The sequence below is a fragment of the Apostichopus japonicus genome, chromosome 9, assembly GCF_037975245.1.
Source record: "Apostichopus japonicus isolate 1M-3 chromosome 9, ASM3797524v1, whole genome shotgun sequence".
Classification (NCBI taxonomy): Eukaryota; Metazoa; Echinodermata; class Holothuroidea; order Aspidochirotida; family Stichopodidae; genus Apostichopus; species Apostichopus japonicus.
Window position 1 is genome coordinate 18,141,471 of NC_092569.1, and position 23,274 is coordinate 18,164,744.

General features: G+C 34.2%; 1 protein-coding gene across 1 annotated transcript; it reads right to left on the reverse strand.

Annotated features, from left to right (window-relative positions):
• LOC139974226 (uncharacterized) lies at positions 1 to 13,009 on the reverse strand. The gene is made up of 8 exons (XM_071981232.1): positions 12,886 to 13,009; positions 6,426 to 6,471; positions 5,496 to 5,665; positions 4,669 to 4,933; positions 3,860 to 4,074; positions 3,294 to 3,599; positions 2,302 to 2,569; positions 1 to 709 (listed from the first exon to the last, which is right to left on the reverse strand). The coding sequence occupies exons 1-8, from the start codon at positions 12,973 to 12,975 to the stop codon at positions 468 to 470; spliced, it is 1,602 nt and encodes a 533-aa protein (XP_071837333.1). The 5' UTR covers positions 12,976 to 13,009; the 3' UTR covers positions 1 to 467.
• Between the last annotated feature and the right edge of the window lie 10,265 nt (positions 13,010 to 23,274).

Sequence of the window (23,274 nt, forward strand, 5' to 3'; positions counted from 1 at the left end):
ATTTTAACAGATTCGTTATAATTCAGTATTGTCAAATCTTTACCCCACTATTTTAGCGTTTTTACATCGTAATCCACAGTGATTAACAAATTGCCAACACGCAAAATTTCCCAATGAAATAAAAAATGTATCTAAATTCTAAAATATAGTCAGAGTACTACTACAATTACTCTTCAAACGCTTCTGTAAATACAAAACCTCGCTAAGTCTTCTTTTTTGTCCTGATAGTTTATTGTTATCTGGAATACTCTGACCGGCGAGAATTATCGAAAGTAATGCATCGAACGAATGGAATATTTGAGGATCTTGAATCCTTGCAGTAGGATAGACGTTTAGTCCTAAATTATTTGCATTAGGGAATTACTGTTGAATTATTTATTCTTAGTATAAGTGAGGACGGTTTTTGGCAAAAACATCCATAAAATGTCTTTTGTACTTCTTGTTCGCTTGGTTTCTTCAACACTTCATCAGGTTCGAGGCCGTATTTTCATTTCTGTTGACCTTATGTTGGTATAACCACCCGGGAATCTATACCAATAAATGGTATACGATCCAGTGTAAGGTGCATTGAGGTCACAATAATAATAATAATAATAGTGCCACCATCCGCTACTATAGTATTCGGCTAGGTCTAAACTAGAATAGTCGTCGTTGTCCTCGTCGCGTGTAGAGAATTCTTCACCGTTGTTATAATACATAGCGTCGTAACCTAGGTAAGAGGAGGAAAAGAGAGTAAAAAATCACGAACAGTACAGAACGAATTGAAGGCAATAACTATTACAATTCTGATAGTATATTAAAATATTGACTGGTCATTTCATGATTTCATGGAGCTATTAAATATTAAAATTTGACAGTTTTGCTCTTCTTATTATCTTTCTATATTTTGTTGTTATCACAAGCTGTACTTTGTATAAGTTACTGTGTGATGTTTTGACAGGCCTAAACATGTACTCGTGCATCCATTTAAGCATTTTTGTATGGGTATTGCTAATAAGAACAAAATACGGTGTGTGTACATATTGACTGTTATTTTGCTCCAATGTTTGTCATTGGACTAATGTTTTGTGTTACGAAAAAACGCAACCTTGTTTGTAAATGTGATCATGTATTCGGGATAGCTATCGGCATGAGCCACTGAGGGTACTTAACACTAAATTTGTCGAGCAAGTGCTTGTATTTTGTTTATTATATCAAATTAACTGAAATTATTAACTTTTGTATAATAATGTTCTGCATGACTATGACGGTACGACATTACGCCGGTTTTTATTTACTTATTTTCGGTTTAAGTTTTAGGTTATACCACTCTTGTTATATTTACACAATGAATCACCTGTCTGGTTCTTTCCCTCTCTTGATAAATCATGATGCTATATTTAACCATTGTGATTCCAAAGTTATTGTATTTCGGAATATTATATCGTTAGACTATTGGTCTATTGTTTTCTTTCTGAAAATTGGAAAGCTAAATTCAAAATGACAAGTTGCAGCCGATACCAATTCAAATTAAAATGTTCTCCCAATCATGTAAAGAATAATACATATCAAAATTGTATGTATACATTTATTTCCCTTATATACTTTTTGTTGGGTGTGAATGGGGGGGGGGGGCGGGAAGAGGCTGCACTGCATAAACATGTTAAAAATCTGATAGCATCATCTGTATCGCTTTTGCCATTTGTGATTGTGGAGCTCCATGTATTTTACTTCACACTTAAAGCTGGTATTCCATGTCATAAACACTGGGACGTTACGGCATTCTTAAATCATATTACATTTGTCCAGCCTGGTCGATTGAATGTGGTGAGAAGAGATGACGAACAGTCACTTTAAAGATGAATATCTACGAGGTTAATCTATCATTCGTCCGATCTTGGATGCATCAAGTCATCTTGTTGCAGTTAATTAATGTTTAATTGGCGTTGTTATGTACAATGAAATGTAAATATCATCTCCTAGTTTAATATACGGCACATATAGCTGCTATCGTAGGTATGGTAATAACGTCTTAATGTAAAGTTAATAGTGGATTCTCATGAGATATTTTGTTTTCTCTGTCTATCTTGAAAGCATTTAGCTTGTGGTAACTTCCCAAAAATAGTTTTAGTCGCATATGCCACAACTACATACATTATATGGCTAATCACATTGCTTTTAATATCGATATTACATATTTGTCACATTTCATAAACGCTGAAAGAAGTCCGTTCAATCATAGGTCATTTAGCTATTATATTATTTGACTACCAGACACATCAGATTATATAATGTAGTTGGGAAAGAAGAAGAAGAACTCACCTACTGTACTGGAAGAGTCATAACCACTGACGCTGAGCAAGTAATTAGTTCCCTCATTGCCTACGCTGAAGGAACTGTACTTTGCATAATAATGTTCTCCAGATTTGGAGACAAAGTCTATTCTTAGTTCATATTGGGTTTGGCTCGTCAAGGCTGCAAGTTTGTCATTGCCAAGCCAGAAACTTCCATTGATGTCGCCGAAACCATTTTTGTAATCGTTCCAGTATAGGTAAAAGTCGACACTACTATCAACACGGCGTTGAAAAACCTGTCAGTTCAGTAATTAAAAGAAGAAGGACTTAATCAATAAAAAAGCTGGTTATCGATCTCGAATGAACGGTAACTACTTTGCTACAAGGGTTATCATACATTTTCAAAACTTGGTATTAATTCAGATGCAAAAGTCAAAATATTTCATTGCTTCTCCAACGGTAGAAGTGGAGCTTGTATTTTCATGCATATGATGAAATGAATTTAGGATCGAATTTCGATTTGAAAATGCAATGCAGTTTCTTTCAAATAACCACGAACAAGACATGTCAAAAGCAACATGTCCAGGCAACTACAATTGTACATTATAAATAGAACTCCATTAATCAATCGCTATAATGATTGTCTATATAGGACGAAATATACATGACTCTCTAATTTGATAAAATATAATTTAGACTTACTTATAAGAAATATTCATACCAGAAAAGTTCTCCACGATACAGGAAACAAAATCAATCAACTTGATAGACCTTCAACTCCACTATCCCAGTTCCCTTACATTAAGACAGAAACCGCTTTAGACTAAGTTTCAAAGTTAACAATATTTTTGGTGAGATTTAATATCTTACAGCGTCCAGATGGACCACTGCATTTCCTTCTATAATCAGTTGTGAACCTGATAAGAAGTACAACAATGGCTACGAAATTTAAATGAATGGAACGTTACCAATATTTAACCTTGAAATAACTAACACATGAATGGACAATCAGTTACATACCAACCAGCCTCCTCCATCTGTGACATCGCACGTGACCTGAAATGGCACATCTGTCCACCCAGCTGGTTGTATACTTTGCTTGCTATTCGATATTTCTCCTCTAAATCCACCACAGTCTGGGGAAGTGTCTTGAGTACACCGGACTCCGTCGCCCGTGTACCCTGTGTTACAGTAACACTTTAATATACCTCGTCGTTCCTCACAGTTAGCATTGGGACTGCACCGGTATGTATCGTCACAGCTTAACAGACCGCCGTTGCAAGAACATCGTTTGGTACAAGTAGGGTTCACATATACTTCACCTTCCTAACAAGATGAAACGGTGAGCGTTTCAAGTAGATACATGATACGAAAATCCTTCAATGGGAATACTCAATGTTTCATGTCAAGGCATAATGAGCAGAGCAATAGGTGACATTCCTTCATAAAATTAGAGCAGCTACAGGGTAAATGTATTACGTTTTTAAAATTAATCATTTCACGCACTATAATAACTGTTTTGTTCCGGCATTTCTTCTCATTGTAAATTAGTTTGATACGTAAACATTTAGGAAATGGTATCTTACCGCTAGGACTACTCCTTGGCCTTTCTCCGCTTCCTCTATGAAGCAACCACAGTCCTCTCTAGGTATACAGTCTTCCCCGTCCATCAAGAACCCATTGGGACAAACGCAAGTGGGTGTACTAGAGCATGATTCAGTGCATGTAGGATTGGCGCATGAACCTTCGCATTTACACCTGTTGAGAACCTTGTTGGTGGGACACCACTCGATGCATGGGTCTGGAATAGGAATAACGATCAAGTTACGACATCAAAAAGGAAAGCTTCATGCAAAGTGTACGATGATCTATTATCTCAATAACACATCATGTTCATAAATTATCATTTGATATTGTATAAAAATGCGAAACATGCTTCACAGCTAAAATGACATATCTAAATAAACCAATGAAATAAATAGCAAACCGCTCTCTGTCCTTACTAGATGAACAAAATACATCGATTTATGGAGAAACTAAGTCTGAGCTAAGTGCTTGATAGCAGTGGCCCACAACGTACTCATGAAAGTAAATTTACATGCTGCAAAATGAATATTAAATATTACTACGAGCTCATTCATCTAAAGATATTTTGGTTAATGGCATGGATGTAAGGTTGGTTCAGGTGGGAAGTATATCGTTAGTAAGCGAAACATTGACGCTCTGTATCACACCGCAGGTCAAACATATTACTATCATCGAATTATTGAAACATGTGTGAACAACAAAAATCGCAATATTTTAATTTCACTGTTTAACAGTTAGCAAACATATTAAATGTCACTTCGGGCGAGAAACGTGTCCAGTTTAGAAGTGTATCAGTTTAATAACACACCTGCTGCTCCAGTATACTCTCCAGTGCTACCCAGTTTGTAATGACTGAAGCCGTCACTGATGCGGAAAGTTTCATACGTCACGAAGAATGAACAACCGGATTCTGTAGTTATATCCATGCGGAGCTGATATTTCCTCTGATTGGTGATGTAGGATATCTTCTCATTGCCGAGCCAAAATTCATGAGAAAGGAAACCAAAACCGTTTTCATATTCGTCCCACGTACGATTGAAGTTGATTGAACTATCCTTTCGTCTCTGTATGACCTGTTGAAATAATTTGAGACATAAAACTGATTGAATTGCGAGACCGTTAGTTATTACCTGTAAGACTAGTGTGAAACAAAAGATATGCAAAACTATACTGAAACATGGAACAAACAACCTGCAGGAAGAGAAGAATGAGATAATATAAACAAATTAAAATCACTTACAAACCACACCAAATGTATATTGATGCGAATACTATATAAATATTACCAATGCATGAGTTGTGTCATCTTCGCCAATTTAGTATTCTTATTGAAGTCAGGAATATGTGGAAAGTATTACAACGTATTGGAAAACCATGTAGGAATATAAGTATGGTGCAGACTGCTTTTGTGAAAGAGCATGACAGATGATTCGACCAACCTCTTTTCATAAGACATAAATATTGTGTAAAGCTTGCCGAGCCCAATGTAATATCAAACTATATATTATTACATCATAATAATATGAAAAGTTCTGTATTATGAGAAATGTATTATTTCAACAAGAATAATTTCAATTGTGGTGACAAATCTTGCAATGTAAATACAATATTCACAGTATAAAATACAACACCTACCGTCCATCCACCATCACCTAGACTGTTGTTACAAGATACTTCAAAAGGTTCAGGATAGCCGTCTGGTTTGATGACGTAAACACCATCGTTTCTAGACGATGGACATTGGCTTAGCAGTTCATGGCAGTCTCGTGGATACTCAGCACGTTGGTAGAGGAAAAACGATGACGCTAAAAGGAAAAGGTAACACAACATAAGCATAACTTACATCAAGCTAAGAGGTTTAACTCCGGAGACACTTGTGTCACAACAGAGATCATATAGCCTACCTTTAGTGTTTACTTTGTCAATGTTCACAACCACTTGCGTCATTTCCTGATCACGTTATAAAAGTTTGGCATGGGCAATTACGTAGATGTGATTTTAAAATCTAGTTACTATTACTTACTGGTCTGTACTGTTTCAAACATTTTCCATTTTTTTTAAATGAAGTCACTCGTTTTATCTTATATTCCTGAAAAATTTGGTATGTTAAGCATTTGAATAATACATAGCAATTAAAAACCTCATTTTAAAGACGATCAATATTTTTTTTAACGAATTTCGTTTCCTATACATCATAATTATCATACACAAAAAAGTACTAAAGTAAACAAATTATCTTTAAAAAATTAAAATTCTTTGAAGTTACATAGTGCTTATTATACTCACAAATGTTATGTTAACAACATATGATATCTTTGAAGATACTTCCCAAACGATTTGTATATCTTATACGTTCATAATTGTTTGGAAATTCTCCAAATGTTATGATATAGTTGTATCTTAAAGACAAACAATATTATTTTCACTCGTCTTTGAAGGTTAGCTTGTGGTTGGGATAAAGGGGAAGGAGAATGGAGAAGGGAGAAGGGAGAAGGGAGATAAGGTTAAGAAAATGCTAAAACGTTGTTAACGTTTTGAAGTTTTTAATATGATAGAAACACTTACTTAACGTTTGGTCTCCGTAGTCACTAATGCTCCTTTGACGTTCCGGCTAAAATAAGGTCAAAAATATGTATTAACAATGATCGTCCAATAAGGACAGGGTACAATTATATAGTAAAACATGTCAACGTTACATTTTTCTTATTTTCCATTGTCCTATATTTAGGTTAGTTCAACTTTTATTTTATTTTTTCATATATCAATTGCAACATTTCACATAGCTGCTTGTTATTTTAGGACAAGTTAGAGAAGAGTTATTGACGCAGTCATGTATCTTTGCAAATACTTTGCAAATTTCACATCTGCATTATGTTAACACGAATTTGGAGTAAATGGAAATTGTTCTTTGTACTGGCAATGAAAAAATATATAACCTTTACACACATTAAATGATCGGGATTATTAATATAGCAAGTTCTTTATTGATATCATGCAGCTGTTTGGGATAAATCTGATAAATCTGAAAATTTGTGGCGACAACGAACTGACAACGACATCAGCGATTAAATCAATTGACAATTCTTACAACAGCAACGTTTGGATGAGTAAAATTAGTATATCTTTTGATTTTCTTTATTGCCATTGTTCATTTACATTAATTTAGTATACAACCTAAATATATTACACTAGTTAAGTAGTTAATTAAGTCGACAGCGTATTTAATGTAACGGAATTAGAACAATTTTCTTTAATCGATTATGCATCTTTAGAGCTTACGAAACATCTATGAAAAGCTAGATTAAACATGTTTGACAGCCACCGAGAACGCTTTTTGATATTACAAAGAACAAAATGTACACAATACGCTAATTGTTTGACGTTTATTGCAGCGGTTTGTTAACCTTTAGTTTTCATCGTTAACTTTAGAGAAGAAACTACCTCTTAGAAAATGCTATCATTATTTCGTAATTTGACTAAGTATTTTGTAGAATTGTTAACTTAAACATTGTCCTTTAAATTTGAAAAAAAAAACGTTGTCTGGGCATAGACGACAAATGAAATTGACAGGCATTTATCAATTATCATGTAACTAAAGTAACTGTTCATGACCTTAAGGTTGACTTAATAATGAGATAACAAAATGTATTGTCTTATAACTTAGAGTTGACTTGAAAAAAATGACTTGAACACTTATTCTAAGTTCAAAAGCAGGCATCCTGCGTAATGACTTTTTCAATAAAAGTGTTCACACTATAATTAAAAAAAAATCATTAACTACTTCGATACGTTATCATGATATTTCGACAAGTTTTCTAAGTTCAAGAGTTGGCATCCTGAGCAAATAACTTTTTGCAAAAGACTACAACGGTACATTATCATGATTTTCCAATAAAGTAAATCAAGAAGAATTTGGGTGACAGAATATTAAACTGCGTTCCCAGAGACAGAAAGGACTATTGTTTTAGAAAGATTGAGTGTTTTACCAAATAAGTGAAACTCAAAGAAAATGGCTCTTTCATATCCACTGGGTGTTTTGAAGATAAAGTTAAAGTTTTCAAGAAGACATATGTTCGTCAAAGCTGAATATTCTCAGATATCTATTCAAAATTGTCATATCTGTATTAGTAGATTGCTGCCGTTTATTGAAGACAAAAAAGAAAACAATATAGATACGACAAAGTTTGGTTGAGTTGTAGAGGAGTATGACAATAAATATGATAAGCAGTTTTAATTTTGACGTGAATTCAGGTGAATATTGAAGATTAAAAGTAATCCGATAAAGATGTCACTTCTCTCAGTACAAAACACAAGCGATGAAAGTTAAGGTTTGAGTTAAGCATTGTCTTGAAAACCAATTTTGTTTTGTTTTAATATCCCATATATTCAGGTTGTTTTTATGCCCATCAATTTCTTCTAGACAATGAACATTTACTATATGCCCATTAGGTATCACGTTCTTGATATGACTTTTATAGTTTAAAACATTTGTTTAAGGAGACCTATTGGTTAATAAAGATTTGGTTCTAATGTATAATAACGTTCGATAGAATTTTTGTAGAAAACATAATTATATAAAAGAACCGTTAGAATCTTCATAATAACATATTTTTCTTGTAAATTGTTTAATTAATTAATTCACATGAAACAAGTTCATAAAAATACTTTGCAAATTTCACATCTGCATTATGTTATCGCGAATTTGGATTAAATGGAAATTGTTCTTTGTACTGGCAATGAAAAAATATATAACCTTTACACACATTAAATGATCGGGATTATTAATAGAGCAAGTTCTTTATTGATATCATGCAGCTGTTTGGGATAAATCTGACAAAAATGAAAATTTGTGGCGACAACGAACTGACAACGACATCAGCGATTAAATCAATTGACAATTCTTACAACAGCAACGTTTGGATGAGTAAAGTTAGTATATCTTTTGATTTTCTTTATTGCCATTGTTCATTTACATTAATTTAGTATACAACCTAAATATATTACACTAGTTAAGTAGTTAATTAAGTCGACAGCGTATTTAATGTAACGGAATTAGAACAATTTTCTTTAATCGATTATGCATCTTTAGAGCTTACGAAACATCTATGAAAAGCTAGATTAAACATGTTTGACAGCCACCGAGAACGCTTTTTGATATTACAAAGAACAAAATGTACACAATACGCTAATTGTTTGACGTTTATTGCAGCGGTTTGTTAACCTTTAGTTTTCATCGTTAACTTTAGAGAAGAAACTACCTCTTAGAAAATGCTATCATTATTTCGTAATTTGACTAAGTATTTTGTAGAATTGTTAACTTAAACATTGTCCTTTAAATTTGAAAAAAAAAACGTTGTCTGGGCATAGACGACAAATGAAATTGACAGGCATTTATCAATTATCATGTAACTAAAGTAACTGTTCATGACCTTAAGGTTGACTTAATAATGAGATAACAAAATGTATTGTCTTATAACTTAGAGTTGACTTGAAAAAAATGACTTGAACACTTATTCTAAGTTCAAAAGCAGGCATCCTGCGTAATGACTTTTTCAATAAAAGTGTTCACACTATAATTAAAAAAAAATCATTAACTACTTCGATACGTTATCATGATATTTCGACAAGTTTTCTAAGTTCAAGAGTTGGCATCCTGAGCAAATAACTTTTTGCAAAAGACTACAACGGTACATTATCATGATTTTCCAATAAAGTAAATCAAGAAGAATTTGGGTGACAGAATATTAAACTGCGTTCCCAGAGACAGAAAGGACTATTGTTTTAGAAAGATTGAGTGTTTTACCAAATAAGTGAAACTCAAAGAAAATGGCTCTTTCATATCCACTGGGTGTTTTGAAGATAAAGTTAAAGTTTTCAAGAAGACATATGTTCGTCAAAGCTGAATATTCTCAGATATCTATTCAAAATTGTCATATCTGTATTAGTAGATTGCTGCCGTTTATTGAAGACAAAAAGAAAACAATATAGATACGACAAAGTTTGGTTGAGTTGTAGAGGAGTATGACAATAAATATGATAAGCAGTTTTAATTTTGACGTGAATTCAGGTGAATATTGAAGATTAAAAGTAATCCGATAAAGATGTCACTTCTCTCAGTACAAAACACAAGCGATGAAAGTTAAGGTTTGAGTTAAGCATTGTCTTGAAAACCAATTTTGTTTTGTTTTAATATCCCATATATTCAGGTTGTTTTTATGCCCATCAATTTCTTCTAGACAATGAACATTTACTATATGCCCATTAGGTATCACGTTCTTGATATGACTTTTATAGTTTAAAACATTTGTTTAAGGAGACCTATTGGTTAATAAAGATTTGGTTCTAATGTATAATAACGTTCGATAGAATTTTTGTAGAAAACATAATTATATAAAAGAACCGTTAGAATCTTCATAATAACATATTTTTCTTGTAAATTGTTTAATTAATTAATTCACATGAAACAAGTTCATAAAAATACTTTGCAAATTTCACATCTGCATTATGTTATCGCGAATTTGGATTAAATGGAAATTGTTCTTTGTACTGGCAATGAAAAAATATATAACCTTTACACACATTAAATGATCGGGATTATTAATAGAGCAAGTTCTTTATTGATATCATGCAGCTGTTTGGGATAAATCTGACAAAAATGAAAATTTGTGGCGACAACGAACTGACAACGACATCAGCGATTAAATCAATTGACAATTCTTACAACAGCAACGTTTGGATGAGTAAAGTTAGTATATCTTTTGATTTTCTTTATTGCCATTGTTCATTTACATTAATTTAGTATACAACCTAAATATATTACACTAGTTAAGTAGTTAATTAAGTCGACAGCGTATTTAATGTAACGGAATTAGAACAATTTTCTTTAATCGATTATGCATCTTTAGAGCTTACAAAACATTCTATGAAAAGGTAGATTAAACACGTGTGCCAGCCACCGAGAACGCTTTTTGATATTACAAAGAACAAAATGTACACAATACGCTAATCGTTTGACGTTTATTGCAGCGGTATGTTAACCTTTAGTTTTCATTGTTAACTTTAGAGAAGAAACTACCTCTAAGAAAATGCTATCATTATTTCGTAATTTGACTAAGTATTTTGTAGAATTGTTAACTTAAACATTGTCCTTTAAATTTTGAAAAAAAATGTTGTCTGGGCATAGACGACAAATGAAATTGACAGGCATTTATCAATTATCATGTAACTTGAAAAAATGACTTGAACACTTATTCTAAGTTCAAAAGCAGGCATCCTGCGTAATGACTTTTTCAATAAATGTGTTCACACAATAATTAAAAAAAATCATTAACTACTTCGATACGTTATCATGATATTTCGACAAGTTTTCTAAGTTCAAGAGTTGGCATCCTGAGCAATGACTTTTTGCAAAAGACTACAACGGTACATTATCATGATTTTCCAATAAAGTAAATCAAGAAGAATTTGGGTGACAGAATATTAAACTGCGTTCCCAGAGACAGAGAGGACTATTGATTTAGAAAGATTGTGTGTTTTACCAAATACGTGAAACTCAAAGAAAATGATTCTTTCATATCCACTGGGTGTTTGTAAGATAAAGTTCTTGTGAATCTTCGATATCTCCAAATGACGGACAGAAAAAATACTGTTCCTTTTTTCTGGACTCGTTAGTAAATGTTAGCAACCCAAATCTTCCTTGTCAAGATTTCTCTTTTGTTGAATATTTTGTAACATTTTCATGATGCGAAATAGCGGAATTAAATATATGTACATCAACATATTAAAACAACGTGTCAGAAGTAGAGTCAAATGTTGTCTCCTATAATTAGCAGGCGTCTACGAAAAAGTCTAGACTTTTCAAAGTAAATTCAGTTTATGGGTCGGATCGGGATTTTCAAGATTAAAGAAATTTATTGATTAAAGCACTTAATCATAACTAATCTAAGTGTAAATATTACAACGTAAGCATTTGGTAAGATAAAATGTTTGTTGTGTGAAAAATGTCGTTGAATAGTTTTTATTAATCAACTCTCCCATTGCCATCAAATATAGACATTTAAACAAAAGAAAGGAAAAATAAAAATCTTAGGCTATATGAATTAACATTTTTATTTTATGTGGATAAGGGAAATTTAGTTATTAAATGATATATAGATCAACATAAGATTTCGATTGAAGTAGCCGTTAAGTAGAAAGTCTCGGTTTAGCCGTGTAAATGTTAATTAATCAGGTAAGAAGTTAAAAAAAATAGGGTAGGGGTATTAACGGGTTAGATTATCGGTTGGAGCATTACAGACATACTTTAGTAAGACAAGTAGACAATATAGGTCATTGCTTTAACGTTCTAAACCTCTTCAATTCATTTTGCTGTGGTAGATTAGCCTATATAAAAGCAACGATTTTCTGTTTATGGTATTTATAGGTATATTATTTTAATATTGAATTTTTCTTTCGATTTCCTCCGTGTCTGTCAAAATATAACGTTTTTATAACAACGCCACAAAAAAAGCGCAATAATTCAAGTATATTAAGTACAAATCGCGGCTAACTAAGATACTCCGCTTTTTTGTTTTCAACGACAATGTATTTTACTGTTCACAGTGTGTCTATATTTCGCAGATTAAATTATATGAATTAATGATATGTACTTCAATTGAAAGAATCCGTCTGATGGTTTCTTGAACAGAGTCATTATTATAGAAATTAAGGGAATAATGTAAAATATACCCTTTGGTAAATGTATTCTATACTACTATTTATAGTAATAGAAGACTCAAAACGCGAAACGATAAACTAACAACCAGTACGTGTGACTTAATCGAATTCGACTTCTTTATTACTGTAAGTTAGCATTTTTGAAGTAATATTTTTAACTCTTAGATAGATCAACTGAAAGTAAATCGCTAACAGAGAGTGTAACAAGGTTTAACATCGCAGATCGAAAAAAAACCAATTGAGTTCTGCTTGAACATCGAAACGGTACAGATGTTACAACTGAAATATAAAAGTAAAGGAAAAAACTTACCTCTCGTTGAGAAGACACGCTGCTGGAAATAAAAATGATGAGAAAAAGAGAGGTTAAACCCCCACGATGTCTTTTAAACAAGGACAACATGATAACAAGTGACCTCTTGCTGTTTAAGGTTGGAATGAATTCCTAATCCATACTGCAACAATTGAGCTACATACGAAATTATCCGGAATTGTACAGTGTTGCTAGGGAACCATTCTCATACTCATTCGTCTAGACATATTATTCGTCTAGACATATTATATATTATATAAGTACTCCTGTCAAGGACATTCGGTGTGGCTCACGTGGTTTATGTTCAGATTTCATGGCACCATTACAGTACGGTACAAGTTACTACCTTAAAAGGTATTGAAATGATGCAAGACCATACGTCATATTTAATTTTCATTTCTTGGCATCGTTAAACTACACAAATAAAGCAATTATAAAAACCTCAGAAGTGGCATGACAATTAAGCAATATAATTTGGTGCAGTAACTTATTGTTGTTATATTATAGACGAAGAACTGATGACCTAAAATGCAGTAGGGCATCTGTGGGATTTGAGGTCTGAAAGTGAGGGACAAACCTGCGGGAAGGGTCTAAGGGGAGGCGGTGAATTTGATAAATCACAAATATGTTATATGTTACATCCCAGTACTAGTTGTGTATTTGAAAACGCAATCATGCTATCTGCATAAATGTGTTGCCAGATTCATTTAGCAATATAAAAAGTAACAATTAGTCAATGTTACCTGTGGAGTTGACTAATCAACAAGTGACCAAGACTAAGTGAGAGAGCTGTATGAGTCATCGATAGCAGCAGTTCTGGAGGAAGGCTCACTTGTGTGGAATGATGCATAGAACCAAATGCCACAGTGACCAGGGGGGGGGGGAAGAAGCTTCCAAAAAGTGGGGGCACAACATCAGAGGGGCAATTTCTCATTCCACAACCACCACTGGTAATGCTATAATCCGATACACACCTGCCATACCACTTACATATATATGATGTGTTAGTATGCTATCAATACTATTATGGTGCACGTGAGTAATTCAAATAAAATATCAAAATTAACAAAGGCTCAAGATATCCAAAGACAGTTCTTCATCAAAGGGGACATTTTAAATGCCAGTAGGGCACATTTGCTATTTTGGGAAAACGTGCCCCCAGTGCCCCCCCCACCCCGACTCCTACCCCCTGTCACAGTCACATTGGTAGTAGTAGTATACTAGTACCAGTTCGTTTTGGATCGAAAGAATAATCGTCACAATGGATCCATCTTTCTTATAGCCTGTGTAGTGACATATAAAGCAGTATAAAAATATCGTAGACTTGTCAGTGTTGCTGTGGTATACCGATCGAATCTGATAAAAACAAAACACAAGGTATGGGGAAAAGTTGGGGAAGGGGGTGGGAGCAATTTCCTCCTTGCCCCCTGTTATCCCGCCACTGCAGTATGATGAGGTAATAAACTAGCGAAATGAAATTAACTTCTTTTTTCTTTAATTCAATAGATCTCTTTCGTTGATTCGACATCCATACTTGTTTATTATTGTAAATGTATCATATTTCAACTAAAATGTGATCCTAATTCCCCCCATCGAAAACTACATATTTTCTTCTATTTTAAACAGGCACACTTGTTATTATACATTCTTGTTAATGCTACGGTAATTATTTGTAGTTGCCAATACTATAAAACTTATTAAAGCCTTAATTTTTGCAATGCATGGCTTTTTCACTGTGGGTTTCCTGTTTTTTGTCTTTTTTTATGTGTCTTATTGCCAACTCGGTCACGCCGCTAAGAAGTGTCAGAAGGAAATTCAATAGTTTTCTTTAAGTGTTATGTGTTACACGCACAGGATAAATAGTATTTCCTCGTTCATAAAAAAACCCAGGTAAGTGTTTTATAAGGTGCCAGGTAAAGAAAAAATATCGACAGATAAATATATATATATATATATTTATTTATATATATATATATATATATATATATTTACTTATATATATATATATATATTTACATTGATATTTATATATTATAAAGAAGATCAAGGATACTCCAACAAAATTGAATTACAGAAAACCAGAGAAATAATATATCACTCACAATTAATAAATTAGGAGTATTGGTTAAGAAAATAAATTTGAATTTCGGATGGATGGATGGATGGATGGATGGATGGATGGATGGATGGATGGATGGATGGATGGATGGATGGATGGATGGATGGATGGATGGATGGATGGATGGATGGTTGGATGGATGGATGGATGGATGGATGGATGGATGGACGGATAGTTCAACCATATCCTTCGTTAAACAATATTTAACAATGAACTAGTAAATTACATTGATTTCAATTAACTGCAAGTGTCACTGTTGTTGCATGAGCTAACTCTTTCCGAACATTTACCTTCCTTAATGCTTTTCGATTAGACAATCAAACAAATTTCGACACTTTTGTGCCAAGTACATCAAACTCATCAACCCCCACCCCCCCCCCCCCATCAATAAGTGTTAACTTGAAATGTGAACTATGTACTTCTCCATGTAGAAAACAATATTCTGAACATTCACGAACTTAGAATCACTTATATACACAATGCAACTTCAGCATATCTGTATATATCAAGTTTATGCCCTCATCGTTCCTAAAGTTTAAGTACAGCCTGTCCGGATGGGTTCTGTTTGCATAAAGCAAAAACATAAAGAAAAGTGTTTTTCAACGTCAAAGCAGTTCAAAAGAGTCAAAGTTATGTGTGAAAATGATTATCAAAGAATATACGGAAACTTGTTAGTCATTTAGCCTGCATGTCATTTTATCCATACGAGAAGACTGCTGTGCACTGCAGTAGGCTACTGATTTAAGTAATTCACCCTCTGTGTTTAAATTGAAAGTAAAATAAGAACATTTGAATATTTTGCAATGTTTCATAAAGGCTTCGGTAGATTTTTAAACTATATTGCGGAGTGCACTGAGCTACCATTTGTATTGCATAAACCGATGTGTTTACATATACTTTATTCATACAGCTGTTAAACTATACATAGCCTATACAACGATGGGGAAGAACTTTTGTTTCTTCTTCTCTGTGATTGTCTGGATGATGCTGACAAGTGGTTTATTATCTGTGGTTTCGGGCACGGTAGGTAGTTTGTTGTTTAATACAGGTAATACATTCATTGTGTATTGAATGGGGCAAACAAACCCAATCATGATCTTTGGCTTATATGAGAGAGATCTTTCTGAAGAGAAACTTGCCTAAACAGTTCTTTGTGTGTGTGTGTGTGTGTACGTTTGAGATATATACTGATTTAATAGTCGTGTCAGGCCTCTATGTCGTTTTGTAAATCTGTGATGTCATAGTTCTACTGGGATCTGAAACCTTTTACGTTCTCTCCTTTTTTTAAATGTTTTTAAAGCAAAATATTGCTAATAGTGTTGAAACTAAAACAAATGCAATTATTAGGTCGTGTTAAATATTTAATTTTGTATAGCGATCATTTGCAAAACCCATCTCCATTACTGAAAATAATAGTTGTAAACAAATAACAAAATAAAGCTTGGAGTTCAGTGAATCGATGCTGTCACATTTAAACAGGGTCAAGTGTCCTTGAGTGTAAAGTAACATTTACATATTTCCAAAACTGGAATAAGATTTTTCTTAGTTGTGTCGGGAAAGTTGTTCAAGACATTAGTATATATTACATATACCCCAACAAATATGCTACAATTTGTGTCGGCGTAAAATGTATTTTCATATTAACTTCCTAATCAAATCAAACAAAATTTGGGACGTCTTCACATTCGTGAAAAGAAACTAAACCCATTATCTTCCATGTATGTATGTTATAAAGTTAGATTATATAACATTTAATTTAGTACCCCAGGAAATGAGACCCCGTGAAATATTAGGTTAATGACATTCGTGTGTATGTTTCTCAACACTTCAATTTACAGTAATTTTGTAATGATAGCTCGTTAATGATCTCAACCATGAATGTGATATAATCGGAATATTTGCTATCATGTAAACAGACATTTAAATCAAGGCCTATAGCTCTCATATACGTATAAACAAACTGTCTATTATCAATCTTATATATATATATATATATATATATATATATATATATATATATATATATATATATATATATATATATATATATATATATATATATATATTAATTATATTGGACATTGATATATCACATTAACTACGGAGTTAAATATTTCTCTGCTTAATGTTATAGCGATTAATTGTGCTTCGTCGTTTTCTAGAAGCGAGTCCGTATACTTGGTGCTCTTATTGCTATCATAATTGTCTGTACTGGAGCTAGTACTTTACCCTCAATTGCATGGGGGTTGGGCACGCAATTAGGGTTTAGGGCACTTATCTTGTGAGGGCAGGCTTATAAAGGTTAGGGACAACTTCTCTATTAGGAAGTTGATTTAGATCAATAGGGAACAAAATTTGAAATTGATAATTTTATAAAAAATGCAAATTATATGCAAATTATAATAAGCAAATTAGGACGCACTTTTGTTTTAAATGGAAAACACCAAAATACAATAAAATCACTAATGACTTCAAAATTGACTTCAAAATATATGATAAAGGTTTTTCTGGGGTTGCTCTTTCAGATGATACCAACTTTTCTGAAATCTGTTGAGGATTGACATAGTTATGACTGATTTCATTTAGTACAAATGTTGTTTTCTTTGTTTACTTTCTCCAATTACAGCCTAACGTTGGCATAACGTAAGGCCTAGCCTAACCTTTTTTGTAAACAACGCTATTGACTTACAATTTCTGGATCCTCAAAAAGGACCGAATCTTGATAAACTGGTTCGACCAGAACGTCCTGGTCCTCATCATCAATGGTATTGGTATCTGACCAATCGTCCCACATCTCTAGGACCTATTGGGCCGTAAATTTGGGGGGGGGGGGGGCTGTATGCAGCCACGCCATATTTGCAAGTGTACAGTAGGTACAGTACACCAGCTGACACTGAGCTGTACTAACAGATCAGTGGCACAGTATTACGCAACAGCGGCGGTTGCTATCAATTTTCAAAGGAATGCGAGGGCGCTATGCCATAACTATCAATTACAAATGTTGCAGTGGCCTAAATATCTAAAAAAAGAAAAAAAATATCACGTACCTAGGTTGAAGCGTTCGGGAACGATAATTTTTTCAAAAATGAACGGATTTGGCCGATTTTGGTGTCAAATTACAGGAAATTTCAAGGACATTTGCATTTTTTCAGAACTCTTTATAGATGTATTGCTGAAATGCTCAGAATATGTTCAAAACATGTTAGGGTTTATTCCAAATATAATGGGGGGGCTTGTTCAACTCTTATTTTCTGTCACGATTTTTTTGATGCGAACATCGATTTTTAGCCAAATTACGTCATTTTCAGATTGACCTTTGACCTTTGAGCCCCACCCACTAAAAAAAATACAGTTACCCCCCCCCCCCCCCCGTTTTTATTTGTTTTATACACAAACGTATGGTCTTAGCTACATTTCAATACCTAAATGAATGTTTTAGGGTGTAAGATGGCTGAGTACTATTTTTTTTTTTTTAAATTCAATGATTATTTGGGTCCATATCGACCCAGTTTGCAAATATTTCTCTGCTTAATGTTATAGTGATGTTATTGTGCTTCGTCGTTTTCTAGAAGCGAGTCCGTATACTTGGTGCTCTTATTGCTATCATAATTGTCTGTACTGGAGCTAGTACTTAAGGATGTGTACCTGTACTTATATTCGCGGACTGATATTCTATGAGAGTTACACAAAGCCTACACTACGCATTCACACCAGTAGAATCACTGTGGCTTAGTGGTACGTGACACGAAGATCCGGGGTTCGATTCCTACCTCGTAGTATGACCAAGTGGTATGACAGATCTAGAATAAACAAAACAAAATTAAAAAGATCAACACACCAGAAAATTCCACTAAATTACGGTTTGTCACCATTCAATGGGAGTCGAGTGTACATAAATGTACAACATTAAATGCTAACGCCACTCTCTCTGAGATTAGCGTAGCCTACTCGTACTCATTCTCACTGCTATAGAGAAGCAATTATACTCGTAATAATGGTTATATAATGTTTTACTCTAAGTGCAATTCTAGTTCCCAGATGTAGAAGTTCAGCAGACGCATAGACGCTAAAGAAAGCGAATTAAAATATAAATCTGGACACATTGTATAGACAAGTGATATACTTTATCGGGCCAGCGTTACTGTTACACAACAATGTATTGCGTCCGTTCTGCATGTTATGAGCTATTATAATTGGAACACAGGTCACAAAACAGAAACCCAAAGATAAATACAGTTTATGTTGTTTTCACTTTCGTATATGTACTATATTGATAGGCCTACATATCTATGTTTTCATAGTTGATGAAATGTAATAGGCCTATTTTCTACCAAAAACATCGCTACGGCTACATTAGTGAAGCATTGCCTTAAACTCTCATCCAGGCAAATATGATGTAGGGCCTAGGCCTATCTTCAACTGCCCCATGTCATAACTGGCAAATTTAGTACAGGTCCTGGTCTCGATGATTATTTTTACTTTCGCTTACTGAGTTGTACTAGGCCCATTATATAAAACCAACGGTTTTCAGACGACATGTTAGATCCCAACGTCTAATCTTAGTCGTGCAGGCTTTTCGGCTATCTCCTGTAGTAGTCAGGTTGATGTTAGGTCTATATGAAGTGCCATATGTGACAATATTATATACCATATATATTGATTATAACGAGGAATATATGTTGGTTATGCAGTAATATATATGACTTACGTTTGTTCTTCATATATATATACGTTATGCATAACCTCTTTATATACCATATCATATATATATCGCATAATATATATATATATATATATAAATATATATATATTGTTCGTTATAACCTTTATATATTATATACTATTTTGTCATGTTCGGCGCGGTAATATATATAGATTATAAAAGTGTGAGTGACACGCGCGAGTGGGAGGAGCCTAATTTCCTTGAATATTTGAACATTCGCGCAACAGACATGTACGTTTACGGCGAATGTACAAAGTGTAGTGTAGAATATAGCTACATTGATTATAGAGCAGTCTACGTACGTGAAGGCCAGGCTGCGTCTGTCTAGCCGCCTAAAGCCTAGGTACATGTCAAATGTGTTCAACAAGTGATGGAACTTCAACAAAATAGTTATTTAGACGCGTTAGCTAGCCTAGGCTTATAGGGCTAGGCCTAGCCTAGGGGCCCCTAAGACAAGTTAGTACTAACACTGCAGTTGGGCTAACTCTCCATACAGTTATGCAATTTGTTAGGCTAAGCCTACCTGTTATAGTGTTTGTTGGACGCTCTCGATCTCCCACGACTCTCATTACTTGTCTTGCGACCACTGATCTGTACACTAACTGGATTGGAGCAACAGGCCTACTCTGTGAATTTACTGTCCGCCATGTTTGTTCACCCAAGAAGAGCGATACGGTTCACTGAACTTGTATACTAGCGATATTTGAACGTTAATTCAATGGCTGTTTTCTTGTAGACAGAAAATATCCAAAGACAAGAGAAGTGGCGCTGATACTAGGTGTGTGTCACTGAGGTGGGGAGGGGGAGGTGGTCGGGAGACGTGCCCCCGTACTCAATATTAGATTGATTTTTTATTGTGGTCAATTGACTCAGTAAAATGAGGGTTGCAAAAGCAGATCAATGTGGACAACTCAAAAACCTTTCCGATTATATTCTTGGTCGAAAGCAGCATTGAGGGGTTGGTGTGGCGGAGGGGGGGGGGGGAGGGGGACTCAAAAATTCGAAGTTTTTCAAACAGTTGTAGTCTAAGAGCAATCTCGTGAGTCATAAACTGTGGTATTTCATGTTTATGCTATAATGCTATTGTTTTTACTGGTTGGGTGCTTGCAGTTTCAGCTTTACCCTTAAATGATTACAAATAGATTACCGACAAGGTAAACTATGAAAGCACATTATGGAAACAAATATCCTTTTCTTTAAATTTATTCATTTTAAGTGACACAGTTGTAATAGTATTGATTGTAGTGACTTGTTAGCACTTAAAAGTCCAACAAGAACTTCATTTCCAGAAAATTTAAAATCTTTACACTCGGGACCCTGGAAGTCAATGCAATGTTTCTGGTGGTTAAAATTTATAAAAAAAAAATAAAAGTAAATCAGCAAGAACTTCACATATATCTTGCAGATGGTGGCTTACGAGTTGGAGTAATCTGCAAATTACATAAACAAAACATTGAAATTTATAATCTAAATATAAAATTAATCTGTAGAAACGAAATAATTTCACCTGTAGGCAGCAGATCAATTGAATTGGTAATTCTAATTCATAAAAGGTGAGGCTTCAAATTTCCAAATAAGTCAAGCTTAGCCTTGTGCCTTGAGTTAGGCAACAACTCTCTGTTTTCAAAACTGAGTTAGGTGGTAAGCCTATTTATACCCTTTCAATTTTAAGCTACACATAATTCCTCATGTATTCAGTACGTCACGCAGTGTACTGAAAACTGTACTTTGATGCAAGTAGAATTATGACGAAAAGCTAACGTTACTTATCATGTAACTTATTTCTTTCGCGAAACACGTCCATATTCTCGCCAGTGCATACAACGTAGTACAAAGACTAACTAGAATTCATCCCAAGTAATCGGCATAGCCTACCTGTGAAATGTTAACCCCTTTTTTCGTTTTCACGAACATCCCGGTTTGCGCATCCATAGGCTGAACAGGCATTTTTTTCAAAACATCAGATATTAAACGAGTGAGGTAAAGTTATTTCTTTAGGATAATGCGAGGTGCTGACTGCCGACTCCGTACCTAGCTGGTAACAGAACAAGAGATGTTTGGCGTCTTTTTGGGTGATTCAAGATGGCCGCTTCACAGGGAATAGACCAACTAGCGTTCAGAAGCGGCGAGCCTCCAATCCAGTTAGTGTACAGATCAGTGCTTGCGACAGGCTCAGCAAGCCTATTTACTAGGGAAGAAAACTCGCTTTCCGTAAAGTTATTCGACATGTTGAAAGGTTCGATAGTATATTGCGGACTGATATAACGTAGCTTATGCCCTATTCTTCTATTGCAGTACAGTGTAGGTATATACTGAAGCACTAGTATAGTACTATACAAGTCCTTTTGCCCGCGCTCCGTCGAAAACGTTTATCAACAATACCGATCGTACACATGCATGGTACTCGCGAACGCGATTTGCATAACGGCTCCTCCCACTCGCGTGCCACTCACACTTTTATAATCTATATATATTACCGCGCCGAACATGACAAAATAGTATATAATGTATAAAGGTTATAACGAACAATATATATATATGTTATGCGATATATATATGATATGCGATATATATAGGTTATGCATAACGTATATATATATGAAGAACAAACATAAGTCATATATATTACTGCATAAGCAACATATATTAGTCGTTATAATGAATATATGTGGTATATGATATTGTCACATATGGCACTTCATAGGTCTAGCCTACCATAACAACATACGGTAACTAAAGGTTACATTGTACATAACATTGGGATTTGCGGCCCAGTCTAACGCTCGTTATTATTTAAGTATTGCCATATTTACATCATATTAATTACAACATGATATAAGGTTGTCATTTTGTTACTTGGAATAAACATCAGTACTATAAACGTATATATCACCTCTTCACCCCCTTTTTGTGGAGAATTTTTGAGGATTTTCTGTTTATTTATAAGTTCAGTTCATTTATTTCTCATTATTTTGTAAATTGTATTGCATATGTCGTAGAATTATGTTTGCTAAATGATCTTGCCATCGAATTGAAAGAAGTGCGACATTTTTGCTGTTTTCTCTTGTGACAGGTTTCGTAGAGGTCTCCTTCGTTCCACCTGTATTTCCGCATGATTGCCAGAAAATACTTGACTGTGTGTACAACAGCAAAAAATTAACATCTGGAGTGTACCTGATACGACCGATTGGATACTTAACACCCTTCGAGGTTTACTGTAGCAGCTGGATCGATGGTAGTGGTTGGACGGTGAGTCTGGCGAAATAATTGTATTCAAATCCGTGAAGGATATGTTCATGCCACAAAGCCAATTGGAACAGAGCTTGATTCTCGAAATAGTAGGAGGTAAATTCACGCATAATAGACCCTCTTGAAGTGAAATGATATAGTGATTCATCCAGACCATGTAGTATAAATTAATGTAAACCGCAGGCGTGGTGACACTCACTTGTAAAAATATCACATATGTAACCAATAAGATCATCAGTGACGACGCTATGGGGTTGTGGCATGACGGGGAATTTACCTCCTCCCTTCCGATTTCCCC